Source organism: Penicillium paradoxum, assembly GCF_028828445.1.
Source record: "Penicillium paradoxum strain IBT 22861 chromosome Unknown utg000007l_segment0_segment0, whole genome shotgun sequence".
NCBI classification, from domain to species: domain Eukaryota; kingdom Fungi; phylum Ascomycota; class Eurotiomycetes; order Eurotiales; family Aspergillaceae; genus Penicillium; species Penicillium paradoxum.
Window position 1 is genome coordinate 6,158,730 of NW_026643185.1, and position 22,004 is coordinate 6,180,733.

At 50.4% G+C, this 22,004-nt stretch overlaps 8 protein-coding genes across 8 annotated transcripts; 3 read left to right on the top strand and 5 right to left on the bottom strand.

The window, feature by feature from the left end:
• Positions 1-54: 54 nt before the first annotated feature.
• Positions 55-4,869, bottom strand: N7457_009752 (pentafunctional protein ARO1; the record flags this gene model as incomplete). The annotated part of the gene is made up of 3 exons (XM_057180795.1): positions 55-84; positions 146-3,625; positions 3,652-4,869. 3 exons carry the CDS (start codon positions 4,867-4,869, stop codon positions 55-57), a joined length of 4,728 nt encoding a protein of 1,575 aa, XP_057029181.1.
• Positions 4,870-6,035: 1,166 nt separating this feature from the next.
• N7457_009753 (uncharacterized protein) lies at positions 6,036-6,448 on the bottom strand (the record flags this gene model as incomplete). The annotated part of the gene is made up of 2 exons (XM_057180796.1): positions 6,036-6,271; positions 6,316-6,448. 2 exons carry the CDS (start codon positions 6,446-6,448, stop codon positions 6,036-6,038), a joined length of 369 nt encoding a protein of 122 aa, XP_057029182.1.
• Positions 6,449-6,799: 351 nt separating this feature from the next.
• On the bottom strand, positions 6,800-7,264 carry N7457_009754 (uncharacterized protein; the record flags this gene model as incomplete). Its single annotated transcript, XM_057180797.1, is given in 3 exon segments — positions 6,800-7,059; positions 7,079-7,147; positions 7,171-7,264. The coding sequence occupies 3 exon segments, from the start codon at positions 7,262-7,264 to the stop codon at positions 6,800-6,802; spliced, it is 423 nt and encodes a 140-aa protein (XP_057029183.1).
• A 530-nt stretch (positions 7,265-7,794) lies between these two features.
• Positions 7,795-8,985, top strand: N7457_009755 (uncharacterized protein; the record flags this gene model as incomplete). Its single annotated transcript, XM_057180798.1, has 3 exons — positions 7,795-7,987; positions 8,052-8,487; positions 8,565-8,985. 3 exons carry the CDS (start codon positions 7,795-7,797, stop codon positions 8,983-8,985), a joined length of 1,050 nt encoding a protein of 349 aa, XP_057029184.1.
• A 593-nt stretch (positions 8,986-9,578) lies between these two features.
• N7457_009756 (uncharacterized protein) lies at positions 9,579-13,340 on the bottom strand (the record flags this gene model as incomplete). The annotated part of the gene is made up of 6 exons (XM_057180799.1): positions 9,579-9,665; positions 9,737-12,112; positions 12,173-12,636; positions 12,713-12,908; positions 12,958-13,008; positions 13,065-13,340. The coding sequence occupies 6 exons, from the start codon at positions 13,338-13,340 to the stop codon at positions 9,579-9,581; spliced, it is 3,450 nt and encodes a 1,149-aa protein (XP_057029185.1).
• A 443-nt stretch (positions 13,341-13,783) lies between these two features.
• rat1 (5'-3' exoribonculease Dhp1) lies at positions 13,784-17,285 on the top strand (the record flags this gene model as incomplete). The annotated part of the gene is made up of 7 exons (XM_057180800.1): positions 13,784-14,090; positions 14,174-14,454; positions 14,506-14,631; positions 14,690-15,898; positions 15,957-15,990; positions 16,078-16,624; positions 16,679-17,285. The coding sequence occupies 7 exons, from the start codon at positions 13,784-13,786 to the stop codon at positions 17,283-17,285; spliced, it is 3,111 nt and encodes a 1,036-aa protein (XP_057029186.1).
• A 512-nt stretch (positions 17,286-17,797) lies between these two features.
• On the top strand, positions 17,798-21,411 carry N7457_009758 (isoleucine--tRNA ligase ILS1; the record flags this gene model as incomplete). The annotated part of the gene is made up of 7 exons (XM_057180801.1): positions 17,798-17,959; positions 18,020-18,111; positions 18,176-18,344; positions 18,402-19,651; positions 19,710-19,835; positions 19,894-19,938; positions 20,028-21,411. The coding sequence occupies 7 exons, from the start codon at positions 17,798-17,800 to the stop codon at positions 21,409-21,411; spliced, it is 3,228 nt and encodes a 1,075-aa protein (XP_057029187.1).
• A 244-nt stretch (positions 21,412-21,655) lies between these two features.
• Positions 21,656-21,944, bottom strand: N7457_009759 (uncharacterized protein; the record flags this gene model as incomplete). The annotated part of the gene is made up of 3 exons (XM_057180802.1): positions 21,656-21,676; positions 21,730-21,825; positions 21,882-21,944. The coding sequence occupies 3 exons, from the start codon at positions 21,942-21,944 to the stop codon at positions 21,656-21,658; spliced, it is 180 nt and encodes a 59-aa protein (XP_057029188.1).
• Between the last annotated feature and the right edge of the window lie 60 nt (positions 21,945-22,004).

Sequence of the window (22,004 nt, forward strand, 5' to 3'; positions counted from 1 at the left end):
GATATGGCGTTAGGCGTGAAAGATGGAAAAGAAGAAAACCCCCTCCCGAAACATTTATGAAGATTCAGTGCCCATGACAGCGGCCTAAATATGAAAGTTAGTTAATGTATCTCGGAGAGGGAAGATAACTGGGGCGGAAGCTTACTCGTGCCTCATGGTACAGAGGAGTGATACCAGTCCAGTGAACGAACTGGTGCACACCCTGTCCAACAAGGACCTCCAGTCCAGGAATGGTGGTCCAGCTGGCATCAGCAGCAAGCTGCATCAGTGCAGTGATGGAAGGCTTGTAGGCCATCTCGAGGAGAACACGGTGCTGGCTGGCATGGGTAGTCTTGCCGATGGTAGTACCGTCGATCTCCTGAGTGCGCTGGAACATGTTGCAGAGCGTCTCGCGCATGGCAGGGTCGATGGGACGGTCGGCGGGGATAGTGCCGATGGCAACCTGGGGCACGGTCTCAAGCTGGGCGTGGTTGTCTACGATGCGGATGTTGTAGTTGGTAGGGAAGGTCGAGACCATGCTCTCGAGCTTGCTGGCGCTGCGGCCCACAACGTAGATGGGGGAGAAGCCCATGTCGTGGAGGGCGAAGATGGCAGCACGGGCGGTACCGCCGCCACCGATGACCAGGGCGCTCTCGTTACCGGCGGAGCCGTAAACGTTTGCATTGCGCAGGCACCGGACCATACCTTGCCAGTCGGTGTTGTAACCGATCAGACGAGGGGGCTTGTCGCCGTTGGGGACAGGCACGATGGTGTTGACGGCGCCGATGATTTCAGCCTCCGGAGCAACTTCGTCGAGCAGAGGCATGATGTCTAGCTTGAGGGGGATGGTAACCGAGGCACCGCCGAAGTCGGCGGCGTGAATGAAGTCCTTAACGTCTCCGACGTTGGTGGTCTCCAGACGTGAGTATTCGTGGGGAAGACCCATTGTGCTGAAGAGGGTGTTGTGGAGAGCGGGAGAGCGTGAGCCCGCGACGGGGGAACCGAAGATGGCGAACTTCTTGGCCTTGATCTCACCCATCAGGGAAAGACCACGGCGAATCTCTGCAGCGGACAGCTGACCAGGCGCAGCCTTGAAGGGGAGGCTGGGATGAGAGACCGGAGTCATGAAGCCATTAAGGATACGGCTGAGCTGGCCACTGTCGCCCATGTTGATAGCAATTAGAGGCACATCGTGAGCCTGGTCAGCCCAGGTCTTGAACTTCCGAAGAGCAGTGTTGTCATCCAAGGTGTTGGCAACACCGACGAGTTTGATCATATCGCCGTACTCCAAAGCACGGTTGTAGGAGGGAATCCAGGACATGTTGGACCACGAAAGTGTGCCTTTAGGATCGTGGTGGGAGGCGATGATCTTGGAGTAACCTTTCATTTCGGTAACAGCACGGAGCATTGCGTCGGGGAACGCGATCTCAAGGTCCACGAACTCGCATCCAGAGCGGAATGCCAGTTGGTAGAGCTGCATGGCAGCATCGTGGGCGTCATCAGGGAAGCGGCCTCCTTGGCTCTTAGTACGGATGGTGAAGATGATCGGCAGGTTGGTACAGCGGCGAAGGATGGATAGTTGCTCGTTGACGTAGTCAATCGAGGGAATATCGCCATCGACTGCAGGGTCCTTCAACAGATCAACCCGTAGTTCCACGGCATCGGATCCAACACAAGCTTCAGTAATGATATCACCGGATGGCTTCAGATCAGGCAGGGTCAATGAGACGAAGAAGCTGTGCTGCTTCTTCTTAATGAGACTAAGGCTGTCTACTTGGCCGGTGACCACCCGCATGAAGCGGCTGAAGTCCTCTGAGGCAAGAGCCAGCTCTGTTGAGCTAGAGTGCTGGCTGTAGTACTGGATGTTACTGCACTCCTGGAACCAAGGCTTACGTCGCAGCCACACGCCCATCATGTCCTCTACGTAGGCAGGGCGAGTCTTATCGATCTGAAGGAAGTCCATCACCAGGTTGATGTTGCGCATGATGAGAAGAACATTGCCCTTGTTCTTGTGGTAGTCAGTGAGGAGCTTCCGTGCTTCGGGCATTTCGACAACACCTCCGCCGCAGGCGAAGACGTAGCCAGTAGGACGGTCTTTCAAGACGCGCTTGAGCATAGCCAGTTCTGCGTCTCTGAAACCTTCCCAGCCACGAGCCTTGATTATCTCGGGAATAGTAATACCCTCGGATGTTTCAAGCTCTGTGTCAAGATCAATGAACTGGCGATCAAGGGTCTTGGCAACCCAGTTGCCAGCGGTGGTCTTTCCAGCGCCACGCATACCAATGATGAAGACAGAGGCGTTGCTACGCTCCTCGCCGCCCGAGGCAGCATGTTCATCTTCCTTGAGTTCTTTGCCCGCAAGCTTTACGTCCCACATTTGCTTGAGGGTATCCCACCAACCCGGCCAGGTTTTGCCCACACATTCTCTCTCAAGGACGAGAGTAGGCTGGGGAGTGATCAGAGAAAGAACACTGAAACTGAACGCGACCCGGTGATCATCGTAACAGAAAACACCACCGGCGGGCTGGCGAAGGGTGGAACGATCGATACCATCGATCTCAAGACCGTCGTCATGCTCACGGCAGACCACACCGAATTTGGCCAGCTCGTCTTTCATGGCCTTGATACGGTTGCACTCCTTGACGCGCTGGTTCGCAATACCGTAGATACGGGTCGTGTGGTTTGAGTCCTTACCCCGGGCAATAGCCGCGAGAACTGACGCACCAAGGAAGGCATCGGTCATGGGCTCCATGTCGACATTAGGAAGTGGCCGCAGAATACCATCGGCAGGTCCAGTAACGGTGGTAGAGTGATCAGTCTGCACAACAGAGCATCCCATAGGCCGGAGCACATCCACGGCGAAACGGGCATCGCCCTGAAGGGACTTAGAACCAATGTTAGGGACGGTGCAGGTGGTGCCAGTAACGGCAGCGATGGCCAAAGGATAGGTTGCAGAGCTTGCGTCACTCTCCACAACGTACTCGGCAGGATTCACGTATTGGGCCTGAGGGATGTGGTAAGTGTGCTCCTCGGTGGTTGACTTCTTCACGTCAATGCCGAAAGATCTCATCATCGCAGTGGTCATGTCGATGTAGGGTTGCGAGATGGGCTTGCCGCCGACCAGCTTCAAGGTCACTGGCTCCTTGGCGTACGGGGCGCACATGAGGAGCGAAGAGACGTACTGGGAGGAAACCTTAGCGGCCAGGTTGATCTTTCCTCCCGCGAAGCCTCCAGAAGCAGCAATCTTAAGAGGCAAACATCCCTTGCTCTCCATGTACTCGACATCGGCTCCATTGGCAGTGAGTGCGTCGACAAGGTCGCCAATGGGTCTTTGCTTCATGCGGTTATTACCAGTCAAAACACTTGAGTCGACACTGCTGGGAGTAGCGAGAGTAGCCACGGTGGTAAGGAATCTAGAGGCAGTACCGGCGTTACCCAGGTACAAAGGCGAAGGGCTTGCGACAATCTTTCCGCCCTTGCCGTTCACAACAAGAACCTCACCCTCCTCTTCCCAAGAAAATGTTGCCGCACCGAGACGCTCCAAGGCATTCAACATGACCTCAGTGTCATCGGAGTGCAACAGGTTCTTGATACGGCAGGTTCCAGAACCAAGCGCAGCAAGCACAAGGGCACGGTTAGAGATACTCTTGGATCCAGGGGTGCGCAAGTGACATTAAGTGACTTTGGCACTCCTGGGTAAACTTCAACGCTAGGAGCAAGAACAACACCAATATCCTCATTAGAGACAACACTGGCCTTGGGTTCATGGGTACGGCCAATCGCCGACAGAAGGACAACCTTCTTCTTGGGGCCATCATTCTTCTTGTCCAAAGCCATGTTGAACAGCAATTGATCCACAGAGCAGTGCTTACCAGCAGTCAACTTACGAACCCGTGGATCCTTCATGGAAGTGGGCAAGCCGTAGGCTGTGATGCACTTGACCACGCGAGCAACGGCGACACCCTTCAGGATGCCCAAGTGTCTCGCAAGCTCTGCCTCCTTCACCATACCGATCGCGACACATTCGCCGTGAAGGATCTGGGGGGTAAGAATAGCTTCAATGGCATGTCCGATAGAGTGGCCCCAGTTGAGCAGGTTGCGAAGACCGCCCTCACGCTCATCTTCGGAGACAACGTACGCCTTGTGACGTGCCGATGCCAGGATTCTAGCCTTCAGGATATCCCGAATGCTATCAAAGCGGCCTTGGCCGGGCTGAGGCTCGCTGCGAACAGCTGCCAGAATCAAATCCGCGTTATCCTCCAAAGCAGTGAACTCCTCTTCGCTCGAAATGGCAGCGGTTTTAATGACTTCGGCCATGCCGTTAATAAACTCGCGGACGGGGAGGGTCTCGAGGAATTCAAGATCAATGTAGATTCTTGATGGTTGCCAGATAGAACCGATAAGGTTCTTACCAAGCGGAGTGTCAATGGCGGTCTTTCCTCCGATTGAAGAGTCCACCATGGCAAGCAGTGTGGTCGGGACCTGCACGAATCGCACACCACGCATGTAGGTTGCTGCAACAAATCCGGTCAAATCACCAATCACACCACCGCCCAATGCAATAATAACTGTATCTCTCCCACATGGCGGGTTCTGGCTCAACATCCAATCTTCAATATCGGCCTTGGTTTGCCGGGACTTGGAGCTTTCTCCGGGGGCGGCATGGTGGACGAGGAGCCGCGGGGCTGGGGTGACGGAGGCGGCGGCAGCCTCGAAGGTCTTTTGGAAAGAAGCGGTATAGAGGGATCCGAGATTGGTATCGGTAATGAGAACGTAGGTCGTCGAGGACAAGCCACTGATCAGGTCCTTCGCGACAAAATTGCGCCAAAGGCCGAAATCAGCGACAATACTCTCCTTGCCCAAGATGCTGATTTTTGTGGGTTCGGACATTGTGGAGGATATAGACGAGGACTCAATAATAACAAAATTCAAGGGCTGCTCATTTCATTCTGTAGTTTCTTAGTACCATGACTCAGGGTTGATTAACTTTATCTGCTTCCCCCACCATGCAGCTAGTACAAGGTGCACGCCGGGGGGAAGACAAGGATTAGAGGATATAGACCAACCTGGACAAATCTGCACCAAGAATCAGAGTATCAAAACAAGAGTATAATATCTCCCGAGTCAAGAGCAAGAGAAGAAAAAGTAACATGACATCGTTTCCCCTCCGGTGTCGCGGGCAGTTTCTTGACCGCCCGGTGACTCAGTCAATCTGCAAGGACTCGGTTTGATGTTGTACACTCACACCTACATGTCCTCATCACACGGCTCATATGTTGTATATACTCATCTGCTAGAGATACCTTGCATTCAGACTACGTCATCAAGAACTCGCAAAGAAATACCGTATTCCATCATTTAATCCAAACCCTCAACCCCGCCGACATCGCCTGTTGTGAGCTTGCGCCGATTAAATAGCTGGGGAGTGCCTTCGGGGTTTAGTCTTTTGTCAAATCAATCTCAAAGTCCAATTCCAATTCGATCACTGCATCCAAACTGACTGCGTTCAAGTGACCTGTCGTTTCGTATCTACCTGCCAATACCAATTTGCACGCATCTTAGGCATGTAAGTCCACCCGCCATTTGGGAAACTTCGCCCTTCGAGTCCTGCTTTTAGATACCCCACTGTTACACGAACTGAGTTGCATCCTGGAAGACGCCATGGTCATCGGAGTAGCATGGTGATGGTTGCGAGCGTTTTTCGCCCCAGAATGAACGTTTCGATGAGGGCCAATCTCTTCCTCGCGACCCGTATCTCCATTGCTGGTAGCTTTATGCCTCTGGTTCGTCATCTGCGGACACTGCTTGACAATTTGACTAGATGTATCAGCATTGCTAGTCATCCTTCTGATGCAGCCCTGTCCAATTGTTCGGGCGTATTGATTGATCAGACTGTCAACATCAAGGAATTGCGAGCCACGCCGTTCGTCTTTCTGAAATTCGATGGGCTTCAGTGAGACTTGGACACTTTGCTGAAAATGATCGCATAGCTTGGTTCATATCACACCGACGGTTAGCTTCTTCTTATCCTGGTGGATGTGCTTCCCCTGGTCTCTTCAAGGGATTGGAAGTATCATTGAATCTTTGGCCCAAGGCTTGGATTCAACGATCTCCTTTATACACAGTTCAATACCGCCAAACGTTGGTAGAATGGGCCTAAGCGTTCCCATGATTGCCTCACATCCGAGAAGGTCGGAAGCACATCCGATTAGTGGTAGTCGACCCGTTGATGGCTTTAGGCTGTAGAGACCACAATCAGCGGCGGGAAAGCAAATACTGTCACCTGAATCTTCTGCCAGCAATGAAGCAATCAGTCCAGAGACTCTAGCAACATACTGATATCTGGGCCAATTCCCAGAGGGCTGCCATAGAGGGGCGACTCGCCACCGGAGGAACCACCTGGTGTGAGAGCAGTATTATGCGGGTTTGTGGTGGTGCCGGTGGTATTACTGTATGTTTCAAGAGCCATCTACCTCGAAACCAAAGTATTAGTTATGCATCAACAGAATCGGAAACTTAGGGTTACTAACCAGCCCCTATGGCTCGGTTTTTGGTGCATAAAGAACTGCACCGGCATCTAAGAGAATCCGCACAATATCTGCGTCCTCTTGGCTCTCCTGGTCAAGCAAGCCAACGCATCCCGCAGTGAAGTCTCGCCCCTTAAGGCCCACATGGGCTTTAATGCTAATTGGTAAACCGTGAAGCCGGACCCGGGGGCTTTCCATGCTTTGCAATATAATCATCGAGCTCCTTGGCGCTGGCGATGGCACGATCGGGAAGAAGCTCGTGGATACAGTTGGTCCAAGCATGTGATCGATGGTTAGAACTCGAACTTCGAGGGATTTGGTCGCGCACAACCTCCAGCGTTACTCATCATCTTCTGAGCGATCGCAGCTCGTCGAAGAAAAGTGTTGGTTACTGCAGTTTCAGTCGATTTCCTCGTTGCAAGGGAACCCAGCAAGGTCTCAGTGCAACTTTCTGTGATAGCGATCTCTATAGGCGAAGGGTGCTTTCGGGAGAAATCGATCACCCCGCCAGTATGCGCATCGGGAAGAGCAGCGATGGTGGGGTAAACCGGGTCTATGGAACGAAAATGCACTGCCTGGACCTAGCGGGCCGACTCTTGCCAGGCGAGTTTCCTTTGAGGTACCATGGTCATCTTCCGGGCCTAGATCGGGTGATTTCGAGTACGGGCTGGGTGAAGGAGTTCTGCAGAATGCCGCACGGTGTTCATTGAATTCCGAAGCTGGGCCTCTCTCATTATTGTCTCATCTTCGTGGTACATTGGCCTATGATCCGCGACTAGAACATGACAGGCCCCAGTTCTTGGCCCCAATGTGGCATCTCGCTTGTGCTGAAGCAGTGGTACGATCGTGAGCGGGTCACATATCCACAGCGCTGAGACCAATACGCATAGTTTAATTGTCAGCTCTAATATTGCAGCGATGCCAACCGGAACGCTACAAACGTGTGATTCTGGAGTCAGGACAAGCCCTAACTTCCCTGGCCGTGCCGTTGGCCCCCGAATAGCGGGCCGGTGGATCGGGGACCACCACTCGAAAAGCCCCAGACCGTGCGCGATTTTATTTCATTGATCTCTTTTAGAGTGCCAATCAAACACGACAGGGATTCTTCTTAATAGTCCCAATTGGCGTGGTCTTAGGCCCGGAAATTTTGAAAAGTTGGAAGAAGCCTACGGTCTCAGAGTGTAGAATGTAGCGACATGAAGGCGTTTATACTGGCAGGGAACCCTCTTCATAGGGTCATGGTCGTGACTTGTGAGTAGCAGAGATTCCCAATTTCTATCGACACACAATGACCGACCTCCAGGAGGACTTGGGACCGATACTATGGGGGGTGAATACAGTGTTCGCTGCACTGGCCACATGCGCTGTTGTTGCCCGTTTTGGGGCTCGACGACTACGACAGTTGCCTCTCGGTGCAGATGACTGTTTCATCTGTATCGCCCTTTTCTTGGATTGGGTCTTATACGGACTCTTTGTGGGAAGTGAGTACTATCATGACGTTGATCCCGCTAGAAAACCGCAGTATTGACACTGACGGACTTTCAGGTCGAATGAATGGCCTCGGCAAGCACCGAGCAATCCTCCCACCAGAAGAAGTCGCTGTATTCTCGCAGCTTCTCTACTTCTTCCAGATCTTCTACGTGCTCAGCCCCCCGGCTGTGAAGCTAGCACTGCTTTTTCTGTACCGGCGCATCTTCGAGCATTCAAGCTTCTTGCGAGTTGTCAATGGCATGATCGTTCTGGTCTCTGTGTGGGCCGTTGTAATGACTTTCCTCGCTATTTTCAATTGCAATCCGATTAGCGCCTTCTGGACAACAGAGGGAACTTGCCTTGACTTCAAAAATTTTGCTGTCAGCTACGCAATCGTGAACATTGTCAGTGACTTTGCGATTTGGTTGATGCCAATTCCTCGAGTATGGAATATCCAGCTTCCAAAACCCCAGAAGATTGCTCTGTGTCTGATCTTTACACTGGGTCTCTTGTAAGTATACTCTTATTCCTATTCCAAAGATGTCAGTCAATGCCAAGATTTATGCCTTGCTAACGCATCATTCCTAGTGATTGCGCTGCAGCCATGGCCCGCCTTCTCCTCTCAATGCTTGTCCTGGGCGAGTACGACTCCACATGGGTCTACTCAAAAGGATACATGTGGTCCATTATTGAAGTGTCCACGGGCATTGTCTGCACATGCCTGCCCACGATGCAGGTACTCTTGAAGTCAGCCTTCGGTGGCGCTTTGGCGAAAATCTTCGGCATGTCTAGCGGGAAGACCAGCCACCAGCCGTCAGGCGTTACGCCGTGGTCTAGATCAAAAGAGTTTTGGAATGATATTGGGGAGGCCGGGTCGATGGATGGATTTTCCAACGACCATCGCACAAATGATGTTTCACGATTGGGTGATGCAGATTGGGACATGAGTTCGCAACGGATTCTGGTGACGGAGGAGGTGAAGATTGAACTTCAGCCAGCCAGACCGTGAGCATCTGTAAATATAACGTTGGTCCGCTCGCTTGACCTTTTTTCTTCTTCTTATGACAAAAGCACTCTTTAACTAAAACGTTCAATCTTGCCGATATTTCAGATCTACTTGGCAATCTCACACATCATACATAACTGTACTAGTGAGAGTGGACCAAATGTGCATTTTTCCACGATCAATAAACGACGATAGTCATATAATCTGAGAGACGCTGTTAACATGTGGTTTACAACCTATAGTGGCGAAGGCCTGAAAGTCCGCCAAAGAAGTCGGGACCGAAAACAACTGTCTTGATCGCGTCATTCTAAGATTTTGATATATCACAGGAAGCTTGATTGAAGCCCTGATAATCAACTGGATGCCACCGGGCTTTTCCTTGAAACGGATCTGAAAGGTTATATGTACAAATGAGAACTGAAAAATAGCTGACCGAGGTTTCCCTGGACGTGGGGGAGTCTCTTTCTTTTACTTGCAAGAACCAATTCAAGAGTTCCTCAACCTCCAGGGCTTTGGATTTGGATGCCAACACACCGCTAACCACTGGAGAATTGACCTTAAATCGTATGACTATTTACTAAATGGGCACATATCCATCACTCATCTTCCTCATCCTCATCCTCATCATCATCGTCGTCATCCTCGGCCTCTGAGACTTCTTCTCCGAGCTCCTTCAAACGGTTCTATAAAATTATTAGCCAGATTTCCAAGAAACAGGGCGTAAACTCAGAGCAATCCGGGTTGATGAACATACCTTGTCCTCCATTCGCTTAGCCTCTAGGTCTCCAAAGACGATCAGCAGGTCTTCTAGTTCAGATTGAGCAGACTGGCGAGCCTCCTCCTTTTCTTTGGATTCCGCATTAGCCTTGTCAAGCTGGGCCTGGAGACTTTTGAGGGCTTCAGCTGCACTGCGAGCGCGTGATTCAGCCTCCTTGGCCTTTTCCTCAGCCTCCTTGGCTCGTGCTTCCAAAGCGGTGGTCCGGGATGTGGCGCCTTCTTGGGCTCTCTCGAGATCATCGCTACATTTCTGAGCCTTGGCAAGATCTGACTCAAGGGCCGTAACAGATTGCTTCAGTGTCGCGATCTGAGCTTCGTGTTCTTTCTTGGCTGTGGCGAGATTTGACTCTAGGGTTCCAACTTTATCCTTGTGGCCAGCGGATTCAGTCTCATTTTGCTGCTTGGCTGCAGAGAGATCGGACTCCAAGCTTTTGAGCTTGCTTTTATAATCAGCGACTGCCGTCTCGTGCTGCTTCTTGCTTCCAGCTAATGTAGATTCCAGGCTCTGCAATTTCTCGTTGAGATCAGCAACCTGTTCATCCTTGGCCTTGTTGGTGTTTTCAAGTTCTTGGATCTTCTTTTCAAGATCAATCACCTGTCCACTGTGGGTCTCCTTAGATTGGGCGATCGAGGTTTCCAACTCCTGGATCTTCTTGTTGAGGCCATCAACTTGACCACTGTGGGACTTTTCAGTCCTTTCAAGATCTTGAATTTTCTTGCTGAGGCTATCGACTTGACCACTGTGGGACTTCCCAGTGCTTTCAAGATCTTGAATCTTTTTCTCAAGCTTAGTAACTTGCTCACCATGGGCATTCTTGGCTTGTTTGATGGCATTTTGCGACTCCTGGAGTTTCTTATTGAGATTGGAGACTTCTCTGGTATGTTGTTCCCGAATGCGAGAAAGCTCTGCTTCCAAGCCACGGATCTTTTGCTGTAGACCACCAACTTCTTGCTCATGTTGCTCTCTTGCCTCTTTCGCTTTGATGCTCTTGCTCTCAGAATCCGCCGAAACTTCCTTGAGTTGATTGTCGATGGCACGGAGCTGATCACCATGCTGCTTCAGTAATTCGTTTTTGTGATTCTTATGTTGGTCTTCGAGCTTTGATAATTGCTGCGATAATTCTTGTGCATGGGTGTGTTGTAGAGACTGGTGGGTCTGTTGGATCTTTGACAACTCTACCGTGCTGGATTCCTTTGTCTTTCGGTGATCCAGTTGTTCTTGGTCAAGCTTTTGTTGCATACTAATGAGATCTGTCTCCAATTTCTGAAGGGTTTGGGTTCGATCTTCAATCTCTGCACGCAATGTATCGACAAGCTCACGTGAAATGCCCTTTTCAACGCCATTCGTAACAACGGAAATCTCAAACTCGGGTTCGCGGTCAATGGCACGAAGCACTCGGCTAAAGTTGTCTTTGAGGAAGTCAACGAACGCACGATCGAAAAATACCTCCGGCAGTCCACCTTCGAGCTGACCACCGGCAGTTTGGGGAAGAACCTCGAAGTCGCGAACTAATGGGCATTCTCGAAGCCTTGTTATTTTGTCAATGTACTGTTCCCTCCCAAGCTGTTCAAGGAGCAGTTTGTGAAGCGTGATACGAGGGATCGGGGAGTCTTTGGTAGAAAACTCATAAATGATACCCAACAACACTGTGCACAGGCCAGGGACCAATTTGCTCGGAGCACGCTGGTGCTTAATTTCCTGCAACAAGGTCTGAATGCTGCTGCCCTCTCCAAGAAGATCATTGACGACATCAGGATCTTCGAAGAGCCATCCGCAAAGCAACATGAGATAACCAACTGTGATTCTTTCATCGTCTCCGCGTTGCAAGCCAGTGATCAGATTCCCAATCACGAATTGGACACTGGTGACCACTTCTTCGCCGCTTTCAGCATCGCCTTCGGTGACCCGCATAGCCTCTGCCTTCGCCTCGGCATCATCAAACAGCAGATGGAACATCAAGACTGAAGCCATCCACACTTGATACGGATCAGCGTTTCCTCGCGCTTCCGGAGCAACAAGCAAAACAGATAGAATATTCGGGATTCGATCCTGTCCACTGGTATGCCCTTCAATCGCTCGTCGGAGTACATGCATACGGATACCAGAATGTTGAGCGAAAAATGCCTTCATACACTCGCACGCAGCAAGTCGTGCATCCAAGAGGCTGTTCGGGGCAGGCTCAAGACTGAGCTTCAGGAATGCTTCAATCACATTGATTCGTAGGGGTTCATTCACATGGCCGTTGGTAGCCGTGTCGCTGCCTGGGTAAGAGCCCCACAAGACTTCAATGTCACCAAATCTCTCTTGCAGCGGTGAGTTCCCACGGATTAGGTCGGCACAGGTCGATAAAGCCTAGATTGGTCAATTGATAATACTAACAAAAGATGAACGAGGACATAAACGGCATCTTACCTTAGATGTCACGTTGACACTAAACTTTTGACCAAACGCAATGCTTAGGGCTTGTTCTGTTACGCCATTTTGCCAGAATACCGTCTGGTTGATAGGTGTGCTCACCCCACCGCGAATCAGAAACAATTGAATGATAGCCAATAGGCCCCAAACATTCTTGTCTCGGTGGATCAGGGTCCATTCTGGCGTTGATGCATTGTCTTCTGGCTCATGTTGGCATTCGTGAAGGAGTTGGGTGACTCTTTTCACGCAACCGGTCTCGCGGAAAAATGATTGATTGGAGACATTGAACTTCAATAGCTGAGCCAATAACGAGAGACAATCTTCGACCACCTCGCTTCCATGAGTCAATGCTCCCTCTGCTTCGATGAGGGAGAAGAGTATCTCGAATGCATTTTCAAATGCCACAAGCTTTTGTAGCTCCTCCGATGCGGGGGTCAAGGCGATCAACAACACGAGGGCCTCTAGCAAACCAACGAACAAATTATCAGCTCCAACCTTTCATGGCTCACGCCAACGTAGATATTGCCCTGGACATACCGTTCCGTACGGGCTCCCTCGCGTCTGTCAATACGCTGACTAGTTTGGAGATACCTAGCGGCGCTGTGAAAATACATTCTTGTGTTCGTTCTGGTCGTGCACTGCAAATGTGGGAAATCAATTGAAGTGAATAGAGACGGGAGTAGAAGTCTCGGGCTTCGAGAAGGTCGAGTAGGGTTGTTATATTATCTTGTCGCTTTCAATACGTTAGTTCATTGTTCAGGAACCGAGGTAACGGTACGTACCTGAGTAAATTCATCTGCGAGCCACAGAGCTATTTCATCCGATGCTTCGGGCTAAGTGTATACGTGAGCGGATTGAATAAAAGTAATCCAGAGTATGAGATACCAACACTAGATTCATCAGGTGTGAAGAGCATCAAAAGGGTCTCGAGGACCACTTTGATGGTGTCCACATCCTCACCATCATTGCGTAAACTGCTAATCAATGATCGCAGACCACCAGAAGCGACTGATGCTGGGTAGAGTTTTGCAAAGCTTCTGAGACCTTGGATTGCTGCCCGACGATCTTCCAACAATGTAGCACTCTGTAGTCTACTGCTCAATATCTCAATTGTGTCCGTAGCCGTTTGTTTGGCCGGAGCTTGCGACTCGAGGATTCGGAACATCGTAGTTGGTTTGCACTATCATGGTCGCCGGCCGAGGGCGGAGGAATTGATAGTCATCTAACGAGCAACAACAGAGGAATATGACGAGGGATCGCTGATTGTAGTAGAAAGCTGTCCTACTGCCGAAGGGGGCTAAACGCCGATCTTGGCCCAACCCAACCCGCAGAATCGCAGAATCGCCCGACCGCCCGGGATTTATCTTTTCGTCAACGACGAGCTCTCTTTCACTACGTCCAACCTGCACCGCGACCATATTTGCGGTTGCACATTCACTCTTTCTTATTGCATGCATTAAGGAAGCTTCTATCTTATTGAAGTCAAGTCAACGTGTAACGCAGTTACGAAGGGATCGCGCTTGTATCTGCATGAGCGCTATTGACTGATTGCGACAATACACTACCGGAATCCCCAAACCTTGACCTCGCGAGTGTCGCATTGCCATCATGGGTGTCCCCGCGCTATTCCGATGGCTCTCCAACAAGTATCCGAAGATCGTTTCCCCGGTGATTGAAGAGCAGCCTCAGCAAGTCGATGGAGAAGAAATCCCAATTGATATCACCCGTCCGAACCCCAATGGCGAAGAGCAAGATAACCTCTATCTGGATATGAATGGTATTGTCCATCCGTGTACTCATCCAGAGGGGAAGCCTCCACCAGCGGACGAGCAGGAAATGATGTTGGAGATCTACAAGTACACTGATCGCGTGGTCAACATGGTGCGCCCTAGAAAGCTTCTCATGATCGCTATTGGTATGTGGATATTCCAGTCAGGCTTTTGGATTTTTGATTCTTGTGCCAAATCCGCAGGTTCCGCTAACCTCGATCATGTTTAGATGGTGTTGCACCAAGAGCGAAAATGAACCAGCAGCGTGCACGTCGATTCCGCTCAGCGCAGGAGGCTAAGGAGAATGATCAAAAGAAGGAGGAACTTCAGAAGATGCTTGCTTCACAGCATGCCAAGAAGACCGGCGAGCAATTGCTTCGAGAAGAAGTTGTTCAGAAGACATGGGACAGCAATGTGATCACACCAGGAACGCCTTTCATGGATATCCTCGCTGCCTCTCTGCGGTACTGGATTGCCTATAAGCTCAACACTGACCCGGGCTGGGAGAACGTATGTTTTGATATCTTTTCTCAGTACCATTTGCTTAACTGACTTGAATAGCTGAAAATCATCATTTCGGATGCTACGGTTCCAGGAGAAGGAGAGCACAAGATCATGAACTTTGTGCGATCGCAGCGGGCCTCGCCTGATCATGATCCCAACACTCGCCATGTTATTTATGGTCTTGTAAGTTTGATGATCTTGCGAATCAAAATTCTCAACCAGCTGACTTAACATTAAACAGGACGCCGATCTGATTATGCTGGGTCTTGGTACTCATGAGCCTTATTTCCGAGTACTGCGTGAAGATGTGTTTGCCCAGGACTCAAGGCCTCGGGGTTGCAGACTCTGTGGACAGACTGGACACAAGGCTGAGGAATGTCTAGGCCGCCCAAAGGAGAAAAGCGGCGAATTTGATGAGAAGCAACATGCTGCCCCTCTGAAGCCATTTATCTGGCTCCACGTCGCAGTCCTGAGAGAATATCTTGCCGTAGAGCTCCGTGTTCCTAACCAACCGTTCCCATTCGACCTAGAACGTGCGCTGGATGATTGGGTTTTCATGTGTTTCTTCGTTGGAAACGATTTCCTTCCTCACTTGCCCTCTTTGGATATTCGTGAAAACGGAATTGATACACTCATCGCAATCTGGCGTGACAATCTTCCCGCAATGGGAAGTTACCTCACTAAAGATGGAAGTGTTGAGTTGAAGAACGCCCAAATCATTTTGCAAGGACTGGCCAAACAAGAGGATGCCATCTTCGCACGTCGTAGGCAGGCGGACGAGAGAAAGCAGGCAAACGAGAAGAGGCGCAAGGAGCAAGAAGCAGCTCGCAATGAAGAGCGTTCTCAAAAGCGCAGGCGAAGCTCGCCTCAGTATGACTCTGGAGCTCAAAATCGCTCGCGCGGCGGAGACGGCGAGCCTGCACCTACTATGGAACTGATCACTCCTGGCCGGGGCCACTTGGCCAAGGAGACACGGGAGTTGACACACAGCATGGTCATCAACCGTGGAGCTGTGTACCGCGCCAACATGGAGAACAAGAGCGCCGCCGCTGTGCTGAAGAGTAAACTCATGAAGCGCAATCAGGCGCCTGAAGCCGATGAATCCCCAGCCACACAGGGCGAGGAAGCATCAAATGAAGCATCAGAGCCGACCTCTCCCGGAGTTCTCGGAAAACGAAAGGCCGATGCAGCTGAACAGGAGGTCGAAGAGGCTGGAACACCAGGTAGAGATTCTCCCCCACCTCCTCCTGTGGTTCCTGCGAAAGCCAAACAAGACGAGCCCCAAGAAGATACCGTCAAGCTTTGGGAACCAGGATACGCCGATCGCTACTATGAGCAAAAGTTCGGTGTGGATCCCAAAGACTTGGAGTTCCGCCACCAGGTCGCTCGTGAGTATGCGATGGGTCTCTGTTGGGTTTTGCGATACTATTTCCAGGGCTGTCCATCTTGGGTATGTTTATCGCTCCTACTTACATATCTATGAGTGAACACTACTAACTTAATTTCAGACTTGGTATTACCCAAGGCACTATGCCCCATTCGGTGAGTTTTCTTCTTCCATTGTCTCTATGTCTTCACACTCTCTATGTTTATCTTTGTTCTTCGGCCAAAGCTAACGTATTTCTACAGCTGCCGACTTTGTTGACATCGCCGACATGGATGTCAAGTTCGAAAAGGGCACCATATTCAAACCCTTTGAACAGCTAATGGGAGTCTTGCCTGCATCGTCTAACCACGCGCTGCCCAAAGTTTTCCATCCACTCATGGAAAATCCCGATAGTGAGATCATCGATTTCTACCCAGAGGACTTCCCTCTGGATTTGAACGGGAAGAAATTCGCCTGGCAAGGCGTGATTCTTCTCCCTTTCATCGATGAAACCCGCCTTCTAAACGCCATGGCAAAGGTATACCCCCTTCTTACTGAAGATGAGAAGAGTCGCAACTCTCACGGTCAGGAAGTGCTTCTACTATCTGACCGACACCCATTATATCAAGATCTTGTCGCGAACTTCTACTCGAAGAAGCCCGGTCCAGCAAAATACACTCTCAAACAAGATATCAGTGGCGGTCTTGCTGGCATCGTTGAGCGTAGCGACACTTATATACCCCACAGTTCGTTAGTCTCACCATTGGAGGCACATGGCATGCCGGGAGTTGATGATGATCGTTCTCTCACGTGAGTTTTACCCTATGAAATCCCATATCCGTTTTATATGCTGACCGACCAAAGGGTTCTGTATTCGATTCCGGAGTCTTCTCATGTCCACAAGTCCATGCTTCTTCGCGGTGTCAAGCTTCCAACTCCTATGCTGGATGCAAATGATATCAGAGCCACCCAAGGCCGAGCTCAGAACTCGGGTCGGTCTTTCGGCGGAGCACCTTTCCAGGGCAGAGGACGTGGTGGTCGGATGAACTACTCCAGTGATCGTCCGAATCCATTCGCCGCGCATCTTGATCCAAAGTTCAATGCTGGTCCACAAGGTGCTCCTGGTGGTGCCCCCATGGTACCTCCTGGGTGGGTACCTCCTGGTCAAGGATATGGAGGCTACTCCAGAGGACCTCCTCCCCCTCCGCGTGGTGGAATGTCCCACCAGTACCCACCGCAGCACGGCTACCAACAGTCTGGGGAATACTATGGCCAGCAAAACCATCAGTACAACCAGGGTAGTCAATACAACCAAGGTGGCCAATACAACAACGGGCATCAGCAAGGCTATGGCTCCCAGGACTATCGCGGCGGCCGGGGAGGTAACCGTGGCGGTAGAGGCCGCGGTGGCGGCGGTCAGAACCGAGACCAGTACTCCTACAATCAAGGTGGGGGTTATAATCGATACTAGAAAGTAGATTAGGCTTTAGCTGCCTCTCTGTCTTTCTCTCCAACTATTTCTTGCTTCTTGCAATACTGTTGTTAGTATTTGTTGGTCCATCTGGGAATCGGGTATGAGGAAGAAACGGAGTTACGGGGAATGTAAAATGAATTCAATTGATGTCTTTTATATATACTCTTTGGGTGCGCTTGTAGAGGATCTATGTATTCGCTCAAAAATCTAGCTTGATGATATATAAGAAGCTTTAAGCAAACCACTCTGCTTCTGAGTAAGCCATTCACTGTCCCGCTGGCTATTATGTGCTGTTGGTTTTCTTTCATGTCCATAGTCCCTCGCCTCTGAGGTTTTTACTGCGTACTTGCAGCCCTAATATGAGGTTTACTATTCGGGGAAGGCGGTGTGCGTGGAGGGGTCGGGGAACAAAGCACACTGGCAAAAAAAGCCAGGCGGGGTGACTCACCTGTGAATTGTCGTTGTTAGTCTTCTCTCCAACCTTCGAAAATCACTGGAGTCACTACGACATGGATTTTCCTGCAGAAGAAGAGCGTGTGCTCTCTCGGTGGAGGGAGATTGATGCATTTAAGCGCCAAGTTGAACTTTCGGCCGGAAAGCCACGCTATGGATTCCTGGACGGTCCTCCATTTGCTACCGGAACCCCTCATTACGGACACCTGCTTGCTTCGGTAAGAGCGTTGTGAACAACTGGCGAATAGTTCGTGAACCGTCCTAATATTTTCCACTAGACAATCAAGGATGTGATTCCCCGTTATTGGTCTATGAAGGGATTCCATGTGGAGCGCCGCTTTGGTTGGGATACCCATGGCGTGCCCATCGAGTGAGTTAATTCAAGACATGCTTCAAGGCTTTTTGGGTCTTTATCTGACGTGGGGCACTACTAGATATGAGATTGACAAAAAGTTGGGTATGTCTGGTCTACAGGCGGTTCAAGAGATCGGAATCGAGAAGTACAACGAGGAGTGCCGATCTATTGTTATGAGATACGCGACAGAATGGCGCCAGACCATCGAGCGATTGGGTCGTTGGATCGATTTCGATAATGACTACAAGGTACGCCCGACGCCGAATAGCGTTTTGCGCCTTTTTGCTAACGAGCTTATTATTTAGACCATGAACCCGTCATTCATGGAATCAGTCTGGTGGGTTTTCAAGGAGCTCTTCGACAAGGGTCTCGTCTACCGCGGATACCGTGTCATGCCTTACTCTACTGCCCTCAACACCCCTCTCAGTAATTTCGAAGCGCAACAGAACTACAAGGATGTGCAGGATCCCGCTGTCGTTGTGACATTCCCCTTGCGCGATGACCCAGAGACATGTCTGCTTGCATGGACCACTACCCCATGGACACTTCCTTCGCATACTGGTCTGTGTGCCAATCCCAACTTCGAGTACGTTAAGATCTACGATGAGGCTACAAAGAAAAACTACATTCTTCTGGAGGCTCTCCTGCGGACTATCTACAAGGACCCGAAGAAGGCCAAGTTCAAGATCGTCGATCGCATCAAGGGTTCCGACATGCTTGGATGGAAATATGAGCCTCTCTTTGATTACTTCTATGAAGAATTCAAGGATTGTGGCTTCCAGGTGCTGAACGACGAATATGTCACCGCCGAGGACGGTGTGGGTATCGTCCACCAGGCCCCAGCCTTCGGTGAGGAGGATTACCAAGTCGCTATGAACCACGGTGTCATTTCTGAAACCCGCCTTCCCCCCAACCCCGTTGATGCTCAGGGATGTTTCACTGCTGAAGTTCGGGACTTCGTGGGCCAAAATGTCAAGGCGGCTGACAAGGGCATTATTAAGCTTCTCAAGGGCAACGGTCGTGTTCTTGTTGACAGCCAGATTACTCACAGTTATCCTTTCTGCTGGCGGTCTGACACCCCTCTGATCTACCGTGCTGTGCCATCCTGGTTCGTGAAGGTCAAGCCCATCATTCCCGATATCCTCGATGGTATTGAGAAGTCACACTGGGTCCCCTCCAATGTCAAGGAGCGCAGATTCGCTAGCTGGATCCGGAACGCTCATGACTGGAACATTTCTCGCAACCGTTTCTGGGGAACGCCGCTGCCATTGTGGGTTAGTGATGATTTCTCGGAAGTCGTTGCTATCGGTAGCATCGAACAACTCAAGGAATTGAGTGGTTATGAGGGCGAACTCACCGATATCCATCGGGATAAGGTCGATCACATCACTATTCCTTCATCTAAAGGCAACGGTGTTTTGAGACGTGTTCCGGAGGTCTTCGATTGCTGGTTCGAATCAGGCAGTATGCCTTTCGCAAGTGTCCACTACCCCTTCGAGGGTGCGGAGGAATTCGAGGACCGTTTCCCAGCAGACTTCATTGCCGAGGGTCTTGAGTAATTTCCCCATTTGCCTTTGTGCACCGCTATTCACGGGCTAATTTTGGATTTCTAGTCAAACCCGAGGATGGTTCTACGTTCTTAGCGTTATCGGAGTTCATTTGCGACAGAGACTACCATACAAGAACGTCGTGGTCAATGGCATTGTCCTCGCGGAGAACGGTCTCAAAATGTCAAAGAGGTGTGTAACCACTACCGCTACAAGACCTGAATGATATTCAAGTATTCTGACTAAACAGGTTGAAAAATTACCCCGATCCATCGCTTATTATGAACTCTTACGGGTAAGTACCGGTCCAGTCCTTCCGTTCCGAGGTGTTCATGCCTTGCGCTTTGTAATGAAGAATCTTTGGAATTAATGTTTTACAACTAGATCGGATGCTCTTCGCTTGTACATGATCAACAGCCCTGTCGTTCGTGCCGAGCCTCTGAGATTCAAGGAGAGTGGTGTCAAGGAAATCGTCAGCAAAGTGCTGCTTCCATTGTGGAACAGCTACAAGTTCTTCGAGGGCCAGGTGACTCTTTTGAAGAAGACTTCCAACATTGACTTTGTCTTTGATCCCACAGCGGAGAGCACTAACACAAACGTCATGGATCGTTGGATCCTTGCAAGCTGCCAGTCACTTCTTCTGTTCATTAACCAGGAAATGGCTGCCTACCGTCTGTACACCGTTGTACCGCGACTCCTCGGGTTGATCGATAACACCACCAACTGGTACATTCGTTTCAACCGCAAGAGACTCAAGGGCGAGAATGGCGTTGATGACACTTTGCACGCCCTGAACACTCTCTTTGAGATTCTCTACACCCTGGTCCGAGGCCTTGCTCCCTTCACTCCTTTCATCACCGACAACATCTACCAGCGTCTCCTACCCCACATTCCTGAGTCGCTCCGTGCCGAAGACAGCCGTTGCGTACACTTCCTTCCCTTCCCTGAAGTGCGCCAAGAGCTCTTCGACGAAGTTGTCGAGCGCAGAGTCTCTCGGATGCAGAACATCATTGAACTCGGTCGTATCTCGCGCGAACGTCGGGCTATCGGTCTGAAGACCCCCCTGAAGACACTTGTTGTGATTCACAATGACCCGCAATATCTCGAAGATGTCAAGTCTCTCGAGTCCTACATTCTTGAGGAGCTCAATGTTTTGGAGCTTGTTCTCTCATCTGACGAGGCCAAATACCAAGTCGAATACTCAGTGACTGCTGATTGGCCTGTGCTAGGAAAGAAGCTCAAGAAGGCTGTTCAAGCGGTTAAGAAGGCTTTGCCTTCTCTGACCAGTGATGACGTGAAGGGTTATCTTGCAGACAAGAAAATCTTGGTTGATGGCATCGAACTTGTTGAAGGTGACCTTGTCGTGAAGCGTGGAATCAAGGAAAACGACAACACTAAGGGCATGGAGACCAACACCGATGCTGATGTGTTGACCATCCTTGATGTAAACTTGTACCCCGAGCTGGCTCACCAGGGTCTTGGTCGTGAGATCATCAACCGAGTTCAGCGCCTTCGCAAGAAGGCCGGTCTCGTCCCCACCGATGATGTGAAGATGGAATACACCGTGATCTCGGATCCGGACAACATTGGCCTTGGTGAAGCTTTCAAGTCTCAGGCCCAAGCCTTTGAGAAGGTTCTCCGCCGGCCAGTCGAGGTGAGCGATTTCAGTGGCGACAAGCTGCCTACCGGAGATGAAGAAGGCACCATCTCTCAGGAAGAGCAGGAGGTGCAAAATGCTACTTTCCTGTTGCGCCTTCTCAAGCTCTAGATGGCCTATTCAAAGAATATACGTAGATACCTAGAAAGTCTACTTTTCAAATACTCTCCGGTTCCCTTAAATGAAAACATGAATCTTTCTTTGATAATCCATCTTCAATTTCTGGCGAAATCCAACCTTGAGATACTATACAAATGCCCCCGCTTGCGCCGCTATACCCAAATAGTTTCAAATCGAGGAATGCTTCTGATGCCTTCTTTTGATGCTTCCAGCATGAAGCCCAACGAGCCTTGCTTTAGCCCTTCTTGGATGCAGCCTGTAGGGGTTGTTTAGCTTGTTTGGATGTTGTAGCACTCGGTTGTCACCTACCAGATAGCAATTCTTCAATCTCATAAACTCTTTGGCGCACATATCTTTGTGTACCGAGTTATAATCCGTTACAACACACTTGCCGTATGCCGCAACCTATCAAGCTAATTAGTCGTGGACTTCCGAGATGAGGTCATACAGAAGTTACTTACCTCTGCGGAGCATTGGGCCGTGGCTTTGGCAATCTTTTCAACCGGACGAGTTCTGGCAGGCATTCTGAGGAATTATTAGGCTGCCGCTCGGATTGCAAAGACTTTATTGTTCCGATGTGAAGT